General features: G+C 37.4%; 2 protein-coding genes across 3 annotated transcripts; both read right to left on the reverse strand.

Moving 5' to 3' along the window:
• Positions 1 to 6,339: 6,339 nt before the first annotated feature.
• On the reverse strand, positions 6,340 to 8,214 carry LOC111402728 (aldehyde oxidase GLOX). The gene has a single exon (XM_023031070.1). The coding sequence runs from the start codon at positions 8,209 to 8,211 to the stop codon at positions 6,466 to 6,468; it is 1,746 nt and encodes a 581-aa protein (XP_022886838.1). The 5' UTR covers positions 8,212 to 8,214; the 3' UTR covers positions 6,340 to 6,465.
• Positions 8,215 to 9,935: 1,721 nt separating this feature from the next.
• On the reverse strand, positions 9,936 to 12,330 carry LOC111401801 (NAC domain-containing protein 83-like). 2 transcript variants are annotated; one of them, XM_023029706.1, is made up of 3 exons: positions 12,072 to 12,330; positions 11,676 to 11,938; positions 9,936 to 10,195 (listed from the first exon to the last, which is right to left on the reverse strand). In XM_023029706.1, exons 1-3 carry the CDS (start codon positions 12,259 to 12,261, stop codon positions 10,046 to 10,048), a joined length of 603 nt encoding a protein of 200 aa, XP_022885474.1. In that variant the 5' UTR covers positions 12,262 to 12,330; the 3' UTR covers positions 9,936 to 10,045. The 2 variants fall into 2 exon arrangements, with proteins under 2 accessions (XP_022885474.1, XP_022885475.1); XM_023029707.1 differs by lacking the exon at positions 9,936 to 10,195 and adding an exon at positions 10,202 to 10,767.
• Positions 12,331 to 16,208: the final 3,878 nt, after the last annotated feature.

The raw sequence follows: 16,208 nt of genomic DNA on the forward strand, positions 1-16,208 counted from the left end.
TTCTTCTTTTCTACATTCATTGTCCAGTAAAGTCTTGTTTTTATGGTGATATTGTTCGGATATTAGATCAGTTCGCCAGAGTAGGATCTCGGTGCTCGGATTCTGCTTATTAACGCTGTATCCTAGGAGACAGCTGCTCGAACTGAAACTCCAGCACCTATGGTGAGCATTTTTTTAGCTTGCAGTTAACTTATATTTCTGATTTTGTGTTGCTAAACATTTTTTTTTGCCGTTGGAAAATTCTAAAACGGAATTTTTCTTGATAAATTGAAATTGTTTGCCTTGTGGTTATTAATTTCAATAGTCGGCTATTGCAGTTGAATAAAACTTAAACAATTGGTTTCATCCACTAGCGACTTATTTTCCTACAAGCTTAAGACATTTTCTGAATTCGAAAAATAAGAGTTGGTTTTTGGTTTAACTGAATTTCGGTTTCTTGGAACTAATATTTGGTTTGTTTTTAGAAATGGCAACCAAATCAAACAACATGGATGTGACCCAAAATGTTCCCGTTGGAAATCAGGCTGTGGGTTCTAATATGGCTCAAGGGCCAAGCTCCGTTGTGGTTCAAATTGTGGCTAGAATGCCAAGTCATGTTATGAGCCAAACTGGCCAAACTGTAACTGTTCTGGTTAATCATGGAGAAAAATCAGAGAAATTCAATGGCTTGAATTTGAAAAGGTGGCAGCAGAAAATGCTTTTTTACTTGACCACCTTGAGTCTTGTGAGATTCTTGATTGCAACTGCAACAAAGCTTAATATAGGGCGAAGAAGATGTGCAAGCATTGAGTGCACTTGATGCTTGGAAGCATTCGGACTTTTTGTGCCGAAATTATATCATGAACAGCCTAGCAGATGCGCTGTACAATGTGTATAGCACCATGAAAACTGCTAAGAAATTATTGGAGTCCTTGGACCGGAAATATAAAATTGAGGATGTCGGGGCTAAAAAGTTTATAGTCGACAAATTTCTAGACTATAAGATGGTGGACTCCAAAACTGTTATCAGTCAAGTGCAAGAGCACCAAGTGATCCTTCACGAAATTCATGCCAAATGAATGATGTTGAGTGAAACTTTTCAGGTGGCTGTAATTATAGAAAAATTGCCCCCTGCGTGGAAAGATTTCAAGAACTATTAGAAACACAAATGAAAGGAAATGAACGTCGAAGAACTCGTTTTTAGACTTCGAATTTAAGAAGACAACAAGAGTTCCGAGAAGAAGTGGTTCAATCCTGGTGTGGCCCAAGCCAATGTTGTGGAGCTAGGTCAAAGTAGTAAGAACTACAAAAACAAGTCTGGGCCATCTGGTGGCAAGAGAACCAAGCAAGGACCGAAAGGTGGAATTGTCAAGAAGAAATTCCAAGGGAAATGCTTCAATTGTGACAAAGTAGGTCACAAGTCTTCAGAATGCAGATTATCGAAGAAGAAGAAAGAAGCGAACGTGATTGACTACATGGCACAAGATGTGTTGAAGCTGAATCTTACAGCAGTCATTTCTGAAGTAAACATGGTGGGTTCAAGCCCTAAAGAGTGGTGGATTGACACCGGTGCTACAAGGCATGTGTGCTCTGATAAAGAGATGTTTGATACGTTCGAAGCTGTTGAGAACGGGGAGAAGTTGTTCATAGGAAATTCAGCAACTTCTGAAATCAAGGTTCAAGGAAAAGTGGTTCTGAAGATGACCTCGGGAAAGGAGCTGACTCTCAACAACGTGCTTTATGTGTCGAAAATTCACAAGAATTTAGTGTCCGGGTCGCTTTTGAATAAGCATGGTTTCCGCATTGTTTTTGAGTCAGACAAAGTCATTCTATCAAAAAGTGGAATGTTTGTCGGAAAATGTTATGTTTCTGATGGTATGTTTAAACTCAATGTAATGGTTGTGAAACCAAAAATGAATAAAGCAAGTTCTTCTGATTATTTGCTTGAGTCTTCCAATTTGTGGTATGGTAGATTAGGACACGTTAACTATGATACTTTACGAAAACTAGTTAACTCTAACTGCATACCTAAGTTCAGTAACGATTCCAAACATAAGTGTGAAATTTGTGTTGAAACAAAATTGACAAGGTCATCGTTTAAATCAATTGAACGGAACACAGAACCACTAGATTTAGTTCACAGTGACGTGTGTGATCTAAAACTTGTACAAACAAGAGATGGCAACAAGTATTTTATTACTTTTGTCGACGATAGCACAAAATACTGCTATGTATATCTGCTTAAAAGTAAGGATGAAACTATAGAGAAATTTATTCTCTATAAGAATGAAGTTTAGAATCAACTTAATAAGAAAACTAAGGTGCTGCGAAGTGATCGAGGTGGTGAGTATGAAATACCATTTGCTGAATTCTGTGCACAACATGGAATCATACATGAAACCACCACCCCTTATTCACCGCAACAAAATGGTGTTGCTGAACGGAAAAATCGTACCTTAAAAGAGATGATGAATGCAATGGTCGTAAGTTTTGGATTACCTCAGAACATGTGGGGAGAAGCTGTGTTGTCATCGAATTACCTTTTAAATAAGGTGCCTCGAAAGAAATCGGAAAAGACCCCTTATGAGTTATGGAAATGAAGAATGTCTACCTATAAACATTTGCGAGTGTGGGGATGTCTTGCTAAAGTGGTTGTTCCACCACCAAAGAAGGTAAGGATAGGCCCGAAAATTATAGACTGTGTCTTCATTGGCTATACACATAGTAGCAGTGCGTATCGCTTTCTTGTGTATGATTCAAAAATTCCAGACATATACAAAAACACGATAATGGAATCAAGGAATGCTACATTCTTTGAAGAAGTATTTCCATACAGATCCAAAGAGGAAGCAAGCTCCTCTAAACAAACATATGAGACAATGACTGAAAATAGTCAGAACGAAGAATTAGAAGAGGAGACTGAGGTTAGACGCTGCAAACGGGAAAGGACAAAAAAATCTTATGGTCCTGATTTTCTGACCTATATGCTAGAAAGTGAACCTCAAAGTTATCAAGAAGCAGTGAATTCCTCGGAAGGACCTCAATGGAAAGAAGCCATTGAAAGTGAAATAGATTTCATACTGCAAAATCATACATGGGAGCTAGTGGATCTTCCTCCAGGAAGCAAACCACTAAACTACAAATGAATTTTCAAAAGGAAAATGAAAGCAGATGGAACTATCGAGAAGTATAAGGCCAGATTAGTAATTAAACACTACAAACAAAGGGAAGGCCTTGATTACTTTGATACATATTCTCCAGTGACGAGAATAACATCTATTAGGATGATACTTGCGATTGCCACTTTTCGAAATCTTAAAGTACATCAAATGGATGTTAAAATTGTCTTTCTAAATAGAGATTTAGAAGAAGAAATTTACATGGAACAACCTGAGAGGTTTTCATCACCAGGACAGGAAAATAAAGTCTGTAAACTGGTGAAATCACTGTATGACTTGAAACAAGCATCAAAACAATGGCATGAAAAATTTGACAATGTCATGATTGAGAGTGGATTTAAAATCAATGAATGTGATAAATGTGTTTACGTCAAAGACACTAAAGATGGATATGTCATCTTATGTCTTTACATTGACGACATGCTTATTGTTGGTAGTGACAATAAGATGATTGAATCCACTAAAAATACGTTAAACTCGAGATTTGACATGAAAGATATGGGTTTAGCTGATGTTATACTTGGAGTGAAAATCTCAAGAACATCAAATGGGCTTGTTCTAAGTCAGTCACATTATGTGGACAAAATTTTAAGAAAATTTCATAAGGATGATATTGGCTTGGCTAAAACACCAATAGATATGAGTCAACATCTGTCTAAAAACAAAGGAGAAAGTATCTCTCAAGTAGAATACTCGAGAGTTATTGGAAGTATAATGTACTTAATGAGTTGTACTAGACCAGACATAGCCTACACAGTCATTAAATTAAGTAAATACACGAGTAATCCAAGAGCTGATCACTGGAAAGGAATTGTAAGAGTACTAAGGTACTTAAGATATGCTCGTGACTATGGACTACATTATACTAGATATCCAGCAATCATTGAAGGATACAGTGATGTTAATTTGATATCTAATATAAAAGACTCAAAATTCACCAGTGGATATGTGTTCACATTGGGTGGTGCTGCCATATCGTGAAAATCCTTTAAACAAACGGTTATAGCCAGATCTACGATGGAATCTGAGTTTATAGCTCTAGATAAATGTGGTGAAGAGACTGAATGATTGCGTAACTCCTTAGAGGATATTCCAAGTTGGTCAAAACCTGTGCCAGCAATTTGCATATATTGTGACCATCAATCGGCAATAGGAAAGGCACAGAGTAACATATATAATGGTAAGTCTAGACATATACGTCATAGACATAATACCATAAGACAACTACTTTCAACTGGAGTTATCACTATTGACTATATAAGGTTAAAAGATAACATTGCGGATCCGCTAACCAGAGGGTTAAATAGAGAGTTAGTTATAAAATTATCGAAAGGAATGAGACTTAAGCCCTTGAAGGAATAAGTCATTACAAAGGAAAACCCAACCTAGTTAACTAGAGATCCCAAGATCTAGGTTCAATGGGAAAACCTAACTGTAAAGACTTGATAAAATCACTGTGGGGGTATTATCTCTTGTCCATTCCTATGATGTAACAGTGATACCCGTAAGGTTGAAGGTTAAGCAATAGGCTTTTAATAATTCTTATGCGTCGTAAATCGAGCTAAATAATGCGGGTTACTTGTAATACAAAATCACCTATGTGAGAGAGAAGTAAGGTCGCTTCTAAGAGAATTGTGTGGGGCTCAATTCTAAAGAACTCTCACAGAACCAGGCATATTTTCATGGCCAAAACGAACGTAACAATGAGAACTGGATTGTGTTAGGAAGAATCCTGTGTGAGGTATATCATCGTTTACACAAACGGCAGAACAGTTCAAGGACATCGCGTCTACTAGTCAGCTAGTAAAGTAAATATGCTTTCCCAAGGGAAGGTTCAAAGTGTAACACCTACCTATCCTATGCAGGATTCAACCGCTGAACTTTATCACCAAGTATTGTGTCTCACGTTTCGCGTCTCTCCCAATTTTCATTCATGTGGGGGATTGTTGGAAAAAATTGAGTGAGCGGCTCACTTTTGGCGCAATTTTCAATGGAACCCGTTAGTCCAATGTAGAATATCAAAGTTGATATGTGTTCTCATCCGCGAGAACATCGATTTCATATATTTATTTGCCAAAAATGAAGCTCGGGTAAATGAGAAATTGAAGCTCAAAATAAAATATGCCATTCCCCCTCGTGGTCGGATAATGCAGACGTAATTTGGGACATCATCCGGCTGGACTGGACAATTAATATAAGAAAGTGGAAAATGAAAGATACAATTTTTGTGGGCATAATTATGGGTAGGAAGCTAGTAAATTTGGAAGTTGGTTTTGTGGGAAAAAATGCATTTATCCCACATAGGAAAACCAAGGAAACTTAAACCACTTTATATATGGCTATGTTTTGGAGATATGTAATTATATGTAGCATAGATGCTCTTTCCACATGCGCGCGCAGGGGGGTTTCAGACCTTGAACTTGGGTGCGGGCGCAACCTGCGCACATGAATGTCGGACTGAACAAGGTAAAAATGGCCCTATCGGTGCCCACGTTTTGCCAATTTTTTTTAGCTTTCTCCAATAAATTTTGAGTTTCTAAACTGAAAAACTCCAATGGACTCCCAATGGTCACAGTGTTAATGAGAAGTAACTCCAATGAACTCTGAGTGGTCACAATATTAATGGGCAGTATGCCTATAAAAAGGCTCAATCTCCAGCAATCTAACACACTCGAAAATCTCACCTACATTCCTGCATACACAGTTTCTTCTTTTCTGCATTCCTTGTCCAGTAAGATTTTGTTCTTGTGGTGATATTGTTCGGATACTAGATCAGTTCGTCGGAGTAGGACCGCGGTGCTCGGATTCTACTTATTACCGTTGTATCCTGGGAGACAGCCGCTTGAACTGAACCTCCAGCACCTACGATGAGGGGGAGAAACTGTCTTAAGGAAACTGTGCACACACGGGCCTCGGTTTGAAATCTGCTGTAGTTTGTGTTTTCTTTCTACAGATTATTTTCGTATTACTATTTAATTCATACAGTTTGTAGTTCCATAGTGTACAGCTTCCAGATTCATCGTTTACAGTTTTAGCCTGCAGTTAACTTATATTTCTGATTTTGTGTTGCTAAACATTTTTTTTTTTACCATTGGAAAATTTTGAAACGGAATTTTTCTTGATAAATTGAAATCGTTTGCCTTGTGGTTATTAATTTCAATAATCGACTATTGCAATTGAATAAAACTTAAACAATTGGTTTCATCCACTAGCGACTTGTTTTTCTACACTATTTAGTAGCGGTTACCAAACACAAATATAAACATAAAGCAATACTCTGTAATCTGATATCAATGAGAAATTTGTGTTACTGAAGCTTTATCCACATGCCAGAACTTGGTATACCTGAGTGCACAACAAACAACAAATAATATCCCGGCGGTGCAATCTCACGCGTCGATGGCCCAACCGCAAACAATTGATACGTGTTATTGGCCACACGAGAAATCTGAACCCCCTTTAGCACAACCATCCTTTGATTCATCGAAAATGAATGTGTAGTAAATGATGGCAATATTAACCTAACTGACACAACACTCATTTTCAAGAATCTTTGCACTGTGAAGTTTAAGGAAAATGATTGTAAGTAGCTAACAACCTCGTCGACTTCAATGATCCTTGGTCTATAATGATCGTATACAGGTGATAAATAAGGGGGAGAAAATGATTCCAGGCTTAAATCAGTTGGATACTCAACACCTGAGAAGTTATAGTATATATGAGGGTTGCTTCCACCGACGAGAACCCGGCCGTCCGTGAGTAAAATGGCTGTCGAGTGGTAGAGGCGCGGCCGGGCTGACGCAGGCATGACAGAGAACCGCCTCATTTCGTCGAGGTGGGGATTGTAAATCAGTGGCCTAGTTACAGGATTTCGTGCTAATTCCCATCCTGCCGTACCTGAACTGGCGCCGTTTATTATAATGATATCATCATTTGGTAGAAGAAGCATGTCGCTCATTACTCGTGGCATTGGCATGTTTTCCATTTTCCAGACGGGATTTTTGTCCATAATTTTCAGGCGGCCGCAGGTTGAGGCGGCACGTTGAAACTTTCCCTTTTTAGCGAGCTGGAATGCATTGCGCGAGGCACCGCCACAAATCATGATTTCGGGCTCGATTGGACGGTTTTCATCAAGGGGAAGTAGAACCAGGGAGCCTGAACTGGGATAATTTCGCGGTTCACTGCCGTTAATGGCCGGGAATTCCCTGATCATCCGGTTTTGTTTGTAATCAAAGACTATTGATCTTGTGTTGGCAAAAATGAATAAATTTCCATCTGGTAATAGGTGTACAAATGGATACAAATTGTTTTCATCTGAATCTCTAGTTTCTCTGAGAAAATTGAGCCTAACAGCTTTTTGTGAAAAAGAAGAATCTTGAGAATTTGGATGGTAGAATTCATAGTTAAACTGTGCTCGACCACCGATGATAATTATCCGTCCATCGGGGAGTATTTGATTCGTTGCGTACCATCTACGCTCCAACAGGGCTTGGGGGAACTCGACCCAATCACAATTAAATCCGTTACAAGGAGCTAAAGTGCGTATGACGTGATCTCCATCATTGTATCCCCCAGTTTGGACTAAGGTTCCATTCGGAAGTACTGCACCTGAGGAGCACCAGGTGTCGGTTTGCACCATCAGCGGGCGAAAAGTATTCGTCCCAATGTCATATAGAATTGAATGAGCCGTGCAATCTATCTTGAGTTCAGTGTCATTGGGGTCATAGCGGCAGCGCCCATCGGGGAGAGAGAGGTTAGAGCGACCAAAATCAGTCCTATCAAACATGACAACTTTGTTATTTTTAAGGAGTTGCATGTGCATTGCTGAAATTCCTATGCTTTCGTGTAAAATATGCCATTCCCCCTCGTGGTCGGATAATGCAGACGTAATTTGGGACATCATCCGGCTGGACTGGACAATTAATATAAGCAAGTGGAAAATGAAAGATACAATTTTTGTGGGCATAATTATGGGTAGGAAGCTAGTAAAGGAAGAATTTGGTACAAATTTGTTGCTAAGGTTGATGAAATATAGGTATTGTAAGAAACTCATGGAAAAAAGTGTACTACCAGACTGTTTATATATATATACACTACTCTTGAAAAATGAGGTGAGGTATTCAGCTTGGGAAAAGACGAGTCCCCAGGAATTACATCAAAACTCAAAGAACATGAGTAAGTCACATAATTCTAAGCCACGTATATTATGGAAGATTTCCGGCAAGAAACATGGATTCTGGTACATATATTTGCACGTTGATCCTTTCTTTTTTTTCTTTTTCTTTTTTGCTTTTTTTTTTCTTTTTTCTTTTTTTTGTGCTTTCTTTTTCGTCTCCAGTTTTGGTTAGTCGATACGAGTATAGTAGCATCAATTGATTTACATGTCCACAGTCCAAATTAATGGTACAGGAAACCGGTTTTCTCCATTTATTTGACAGGAAAAAGAAAGAAATATAGCCACATTTCTTGGAGCATGAAGCAAATTGCTGCTACAACTGTGTTCCTCTCATTTCGCAAGGAGTTATTAATCATTCAAAGCTTGATACTAATTCTTTAAAATCTATTTTTCTTCAAATTCATTTTCAATTATACATTCTGCTAATAAAATAAATTATATGTGTGTGTGTATATATATATATACACACCCACTTTTTACAAAATTTATTGTAAAAAAAACTTACATAAACACAAACTCAAAATCTAATAATTCATCAAACTTGACACATTATTTGCAACGCATCTTAAACCGTGGTAAATAATGATTTTACCAATAATATATCCATTACAAATGTTCACACGACACCATTATTTGGGACAGTCCCCCTGCGTAGGTTCTCTGTAGCAAATACGTCAATAAAAAGAAACAATTTTGTCGAAGTCACTCTTGGGCTTCTGAGAATTCGAATTAATGCTGTTCTTTAATACTTCAAACTCGTGTCTTTAGTCAAAAAAATTATTTTAAAGATTAAATTTTTAGAACCGAATGAATCCCATCAATGAACACTGAACACTGAACACTTGAGAAATGTTGTCTGTATCTCTTGAGAATCCGATAAAATATTGTCTAGAGTTAATGTTAATTTTAATTTTAAAATCAACAAGTTATTGATCAATGCTTAGCTCTCATTCAGCTACATCACTGTTAGACAATTTGTTGTCAAACGACCTCCCGAGCAATGATGTAACCTCGGTTTTATTTATTATCAATCGACCTTGGCCATATAATTGAATTATATGTCGACACTATCATCGAGACAACCCAACCCACATCTCTATGGACCATTAAAAGCAACCTATTTTAATAGTGTTGCTCATGGTTCGTCCCATTTACTTGGAGGGCTATGGTATTCATTTGGAGCCCATTACCTTATGTTGAGTCTTGTTTGGACCACTTAGTTTACCTAACCTAACTTACCATTTTTGATTACTCATTTGGCTTATAACCTACGGCTCCTCTATGCCTCCATTATGAAGAATACTCCATCTCTTTCTGTGACTTGGATTCTCGCAAAAGAAATGAATCCCTGATCCTGTACCCCATGCACCGTACTCATAGAAATGAAAAGGAAGAAAAGAAAACTCACTTTACGGCTCGATTCTCTGTTAAGGAATCACTTTACAATCTAAAAGTTATAGTATATTCTTTGCTTGCTGCTTCCTGCACCTCTTTGTAATTATTTCTCGGTGAAAATTGAGTGCATTTTTCATAGAAAAAAGCAACAGATTTAGGTTTTGTCACTTTATCTTTTATCAATACATATAAAGTCTATGGGAGTATGAAAAGAAAATTGTACACAAGTTGACATTAATGCGAATGCAAGCATTTTGAATTCAAATTTTGATCAAACAGAAGAATTTTACTTCTATCTGAGAGTACATTATGCATTCTAGTCATCACTAGATATATTCGAAGAAACCTCAGTAAGAACACTAGAGTCAGAATATGAAGAGGATGATGAAGAAGAAGAATCTGTATCCTCGGACTTGTTATTTCTTTTGTTCAAAAATATGTGACACAAAATCCAATTTCCAATTTCCTGCAAAAGAGTGACAAATATTGATTATAATAGAAGCTAAAAGAATAAGGCCCTCTATCCCTGGATGGGGGTAAGTTTATGTTCTAATATGTGGTTGACATAGAGTGGAACACATGTTTACTAGAATAAATAGGCTCCGCCTCATCGGCCTCTCGGACTTTAATTTACTGTCTATTTATCAAAGATGCTTAATAGGTTGGGGGCACAAGGGCAGCATCCCCGAACAAGAATATTTTTGAATTTTTTGCTCCCTTGGATGTAGGTACTTCATCAAACCACTTAAATTTATGTTCTTCTTTCTTTATTGATTTCATATTCTTCATCATTATTATTATTGTTGCTCTCACGACAGTTTATTTAAATTTCTGCACCTTTAGTAACATGCAACCTATAGTGGTTTAATAGAAGAACGTACTAACCTTCTATGCTAGATATACTTGTGTATGTATAGAATGTCTAATATACCTTACAGTTAAATTAAGTACACCTAAAACAATGTCATATGAGAATTTGGGATCGATGGATGATATGTTAGAGTGTCAAAGAATGAGGGATAAGCCGGTAAAAGTTACCTGAGGGGATTGTAAATCAGTGGCCTAGTTACAGGATTTCGTGCTAATTCCCATCCTGCCGTACCTGAACTGGCGCCGTTTATTATAATGATATCATCATTTGGTAGAAGAAGCATGTCGCTCATTACTCGTGGCATTGGCATGTTTTCCATTTTCCAGACGGGATTTTTGTCCATAATTTTCAGGCGGCCGCAGGTTGAGGCGGCACGTTGAAACTTTCCCTTTTTAGCGAGCTGGAATGCATTGCGCGAGGCACCGCCACAAATCATGATTTCGGGCTCGATTGGACGGTTTTCATCAAGAGGAAGTAGAACCAGGGAGCCTGAACTGGGATAATTTCGCGGTTCACTGCCGTTAATGGCCGGGAATTCCCTGATCATCCGGTTTTGTTTGTAATCAAAGACTATTGATCTTGTGTTGGCAAAAATGAATAAATTTCCATCTGGTAATAGGTGTACAAATGGATACAAATTGTTTTCATCTGAATCTCTAGTTTCTCTGAGAAAATTGAGCCTAACAGCTTTTTGTGAAAAAGAAGAATCTTGAGAATTTGGATGGTAGAATTCATAGTTAAACTGTGCTCGACCACCGATGATAATTATCCGTCCATCGGGGAGTATTTGATTCGTTGCGTACCATCTACGCTCCAACAGGGCTTGGGGGAACTCGACCCAATCACAATTAAATCCGTTACAAGGAGCTAAAGTGCGTATGACGTGATCTCCATCATTGTATCCCCCAGTTTGGACTAAGGTTCCATTCGGAAGTACTGCACCTGAGGAGCACCAGGTGTCGGTTTGCACCATCAGCGGGCGAAAAGTATTCGTCCCAATGTCATATAGAACTTTGGGATCGATGGATGATATGTTAGAGTGTCAAAGAATGAGGGATAAGCCGGTAAAAGTTACCTGAGAATTCGTACTCTGTGTGTTTCCGACATGGGCGATGTGATATTCATGCATGAGCCAATCAGTTCTTGAATTAGCTCGCGAGTTCTTCCCCTTATAGAATATGAATGTCCTCTTAATTCCGACTATCGGCATCCATTTCAAACACGTGATTTGTTTGTCTAACCCAGTCGCCAGCTTCCAAAAACCACCAGAGGTCACTCTAATCGTCGAGTTTCCATTTTCCTTGTTGCAGAAGATGTACCTGTCCTGGTCGAAATCCCCTACATGGTAATGTTTGCGCACGCTATAATTATCTGTAATGCACTCACTAGACACGACTCAAAATTATCATAAATAATGTTTATACCATCTACCATACTAAATAAGCCATCATATACGAATAAAATGATAAACCTGGCAATTCCCATGGATCGAATTTCCCAATGCTAATTTCTGGAATGACTAAAGCTGGCAAAGGATAGGAAAATATTTTAGGCGCCAAGTACTGGAAAACTATCTCTTCATCAGTCGGTTCGAACTGAAATCCTGGAGGCAATTTACTCACCCCATCTTTAACAAAATTCAGCTTGTCTCTTGCAGACATTCTAAGCTATATAATTGATCCCTCTCTGTGTGTCTTTTGTGCTCTGTGTGAGCGTGAGAGAAAGATTTGAGACATGCACGGAGGGTTTCCCTTAGAGATGGCTTTATATAGCACTGGTAGGCCTCTAGAGGAAACTTTCTGCTATTTTTTTCCTAAATAAACCAGCTAGTGGGGACATGTTACAATAATGGAAAAAAATAATGAAAAGGATAATTTAGGTGGGGTCGAGGCTCATCTCCAACACAATAAGCTTAGAGCCTATTTGGAAGTGATTTTGATAATTGATTTTTTGATCGTTATGAGAAAAGTGAGGTCTACCTATGAGAGAAGGATCAAATATGACGGCTGAAATAGTGAAATAACGGTCAAAAAATCAAATTTTTGTGGAAAAAATCACTCCCAAACAGGTTCTTAATAAGAATCAAAAAATGGAGGGTGGAAACTAAGCATAAAAAAAATGGAGGGTGGAAACTAAGCATACTTTTGGTGAGTATATATAAAAAATTGTGTTTATAAATAAATGAGTTTTGGATGGTAAGAAGTATTCGTGGGTACCTTTGAGTATGTGGATAAAAAAAATTTTGACTTTTGTCAAACATATGTAGGGATAACAACGAGGCGGGTTCGAGTCGGGAAAAAGGTCCCCATCCTGCAAGGCAATTTTTCGGGCCGTACTTGCCTTGAGCGGCCGACCGAGGCCTTGCCCGGTTTAAGTACCTATTTAATTTTTATTTTATTTTTTTTTAGTTTTTAACAATTTATTTTATTGTCCTCATTCATTAAAGTAAGATAACAATATAGTTATTAAATTTTTTATCTAACTTATTTATTTTTAAAAGTTAAATTATTCAAATATATTTGGTAAAATAATATTTTCATTGTTTATTATATTCATTGAATAATCTTAGTTGTTATCTTCTATAGAATTTCATAAAATTTCATAGAGTTTTTCATTTAAAGTATTGAATTTTTTAAAAAAATAATAATAATAATTAATTAAACGGGACGAGGCGGGTGTTACCCGTACCCACGTTATACCTGTCTTAGGGTGAAATTCCCTGACACGAGCTTGACTCAAATATTGGATTAAGTGGGTAATCCTCGCCTCATTCGGCACAGGGCCCGTGGGTATTGGGTTTGACGAGTTTTTTTACCATCCCTAGATATATGTTAAATTTCATGTGCTCGAATACTACTTCGTGTCATCATGTGCCTAGTTAGATATTTGACAAACTCATGGTCGTTGTTTTTTTTTTTTTTTTTTGGCTATTTTGAGTTTTTTGAGAAATAAATTATTCCATCATCATTAAAAAATAAAAAGAAAGAAACAATTTAGCCTGTAAAGAAAGTACGTATGTACGTATTATGTGATTCAAGCTGACTGCGAAGGTTGCTTTTAGTTGCATAATCTCTGTAAAATCGTTTCATAATTTGATTTTCATGTTAATCAAATTTTAGAATTAATTTTCCCCCAGTTAGATTTATTTTTTTGACTCTGCACTATTGTTTTGGATTCGTAATGTGATTATTTTTCTAGAAATCAAGCCATGACTTTTTCGTAGAGAAGTAATTATGAAATATTTTTGACAATAATTTATAAGTAAATTAACTGTACTTTTAGCTAGGGACATCAAAACATGCAGCCATTGATTTTCTCAATCTTTTTTGCATTTCAATGCTTTAGCTTTGCAATCTTTCACTTTAATACTTTCTTGAAAAGCAAAGAAAATCTGTCAAAAAGATACAGGAGTTGAATAAGCAGCCCACTGACTTGATGTGGGATTGGATAGGTGCTTTCCTTAGTCGAGAAGATGTTGCTTTTCTTGCTCACTTTAATTTGAGATGAAGGTAGGAAAGTCAACAAGTCAAGTTGAGTCGGCTCTTGAAATGAAACTTGAGGCTTGGGCTTGGACATGGGCTTGGGCTAGACTCGAATAAAAATGGCTCGAGCCTTTTTTGGCCTGAGCCGAGCAAAACTTTTGTTCGGCGAAATAATCTAGGATCGATCCAAACGTTCAACACTGTTGCTTGTATTATATCGCAGGCAGTAACACGGGTAGCTACAGTTAATTACCTGCTACACATAGCTATTTGGGAAAATTACATGGTACTGGGTATTTAAAGACCACAATTCAAAAGTCAGGGATCAAGTTTCATTGTGCATAAATCAGGTTTTGACATATAATATGAATCCTAATTTTATTTCCACCCACTTTTATTTCATTCTTACACTCGCACTCTCACTCTTCCTTTTCATCTTCATCCTCTGTCTAATGATGCCGTCGTCGCCGTTGGAGCATCCCTCGTCGAAGATCAACCTCATTTCACTTCGTCGTCGCCAGCACGTTGCTACTGGAATGAAGAGATCGGAGCCTGCGACGAAGGCTTTGATCTGAAATTCCTCCGATTAGCGGTGTTTCTCCGACGATTTGCTGTGGCCGATGGTTTATGAGGTAGATGTTGACACGACCCGTCTCGAATCACCCTAGTGGACTCGAAACGTGACGTGCATCGATGATAGATACTAACCAAAAGTCAGGGATCAAGTTTCATTGTGCATAAATCAGGTTTTGACATATAATATGAACCCTAATTTTATTTCCACCCACTTTTATTTCATTCTTACACTCGCACTCTCACTCTTCCTTTTCATCTTCATCCTCTGTCTAATGATGCCGTCGTCGCCGTTGGAGCATCCCTCGTCGAAGATCAACCTCATTTCACTTCGTCGTCGCCAGCACGTTGCTACTGGAATGAAGAGATCGGAGCCTGCGACGAAGGCTTTGATCTGAAATTCCTCCGATTAGCGGTGTTTCTCCGACGATTTGCTGTGGCCGATGGTTTATGAGGTAGATGTTGACACGACCCGTCTCGAATCACCCTAGTGGACTCGAAACGTGACGTGCATCGATGATAGATACTAACTAGATGTCAAATCTATTACCAAGGGTAACTATGAGTTATTTCAAAAAATGCAACAAAATCAAATGCTTATGTAAAATATAATGCGATGGGCCCAAATATTTATTTCGTGCTTTATCAATATGAATTATAACACTCAACATGTCGTGTGACTCTCATTCCGAAATCATTAGGCTCTTCCAACTAAAAAAAATCAATTTTCCACTTGTAGGAAAATTACGAGAAAATATATGAGTTGATAGCTCAATGAGTGGAGAAATTCGAAAATAATTATACTTTTTCATTTATACATTTTTATCGAATATCAAATTCATATCATTTGATAATTCACAAGCTACCATCATGTAATTATAGCAAAAAAGTGAAATATTCACATAAAGTCATAAAATATCATCTTAAAATCATGATATAGATATCAGCTGATAATCATGTTATAATCTCATCACATGAAACGTACTGAAAAATTCACCAAAAATGTTCTCTCTGACTGAAATATATAATCCGCTCATCGAGCTAAGAACTTTCGTCACGGGTTCGTGAACGAAAGTCGGTCTCAAAGACTTCTCATAATCAATTTTAGAACACGGTCAAGGCCCCTCTGTGAAATATATGTACACAATCAAAACCAATGTCAAGTCAAAACCCTCCGTGTAGGATAAAACACGATCAAGACCCCTCTATGAACTAGAAGAAGTACATTATCACGGGCACTTTTTTGGTCGATCTCAGTATCACGTCCCATATACCAAACAAATCTCAATATCACATGTCTCATATACCAAGTCACAAACGTACAATAAATAATTCTTGAAATTCCACATGTATCATAAAAAAAGATATTTACATAATAACCATGTGATTCGAATACATAATTGTATATAATTGCACATACTTTAACAATATACTTAAATTATAAATACTTTAAAAATATTTATATTTTTCCACTCACGGTACAATGTTCGTAAAATCAACTCGATTGGTAAACTGTTCTAATGTCAGTATCGTCGCCTGAAATACGATATAAT

The sequence above is a fragment of the Olea europaea genome, chromosome 10 (genome assembly GCF_002742605.1).
Source record: "Olea europaea var. sylvestris chromosome 10, O_europaea_v1, whole genome shotgun sequence".
Taxonomy (NCBI): domain Eukaryota; kingdom Viridiplantae; phylum Streptophyta; class Magnoliopsida; order Lamiales; family Oleaceae; genus Olea; species Olea europaea.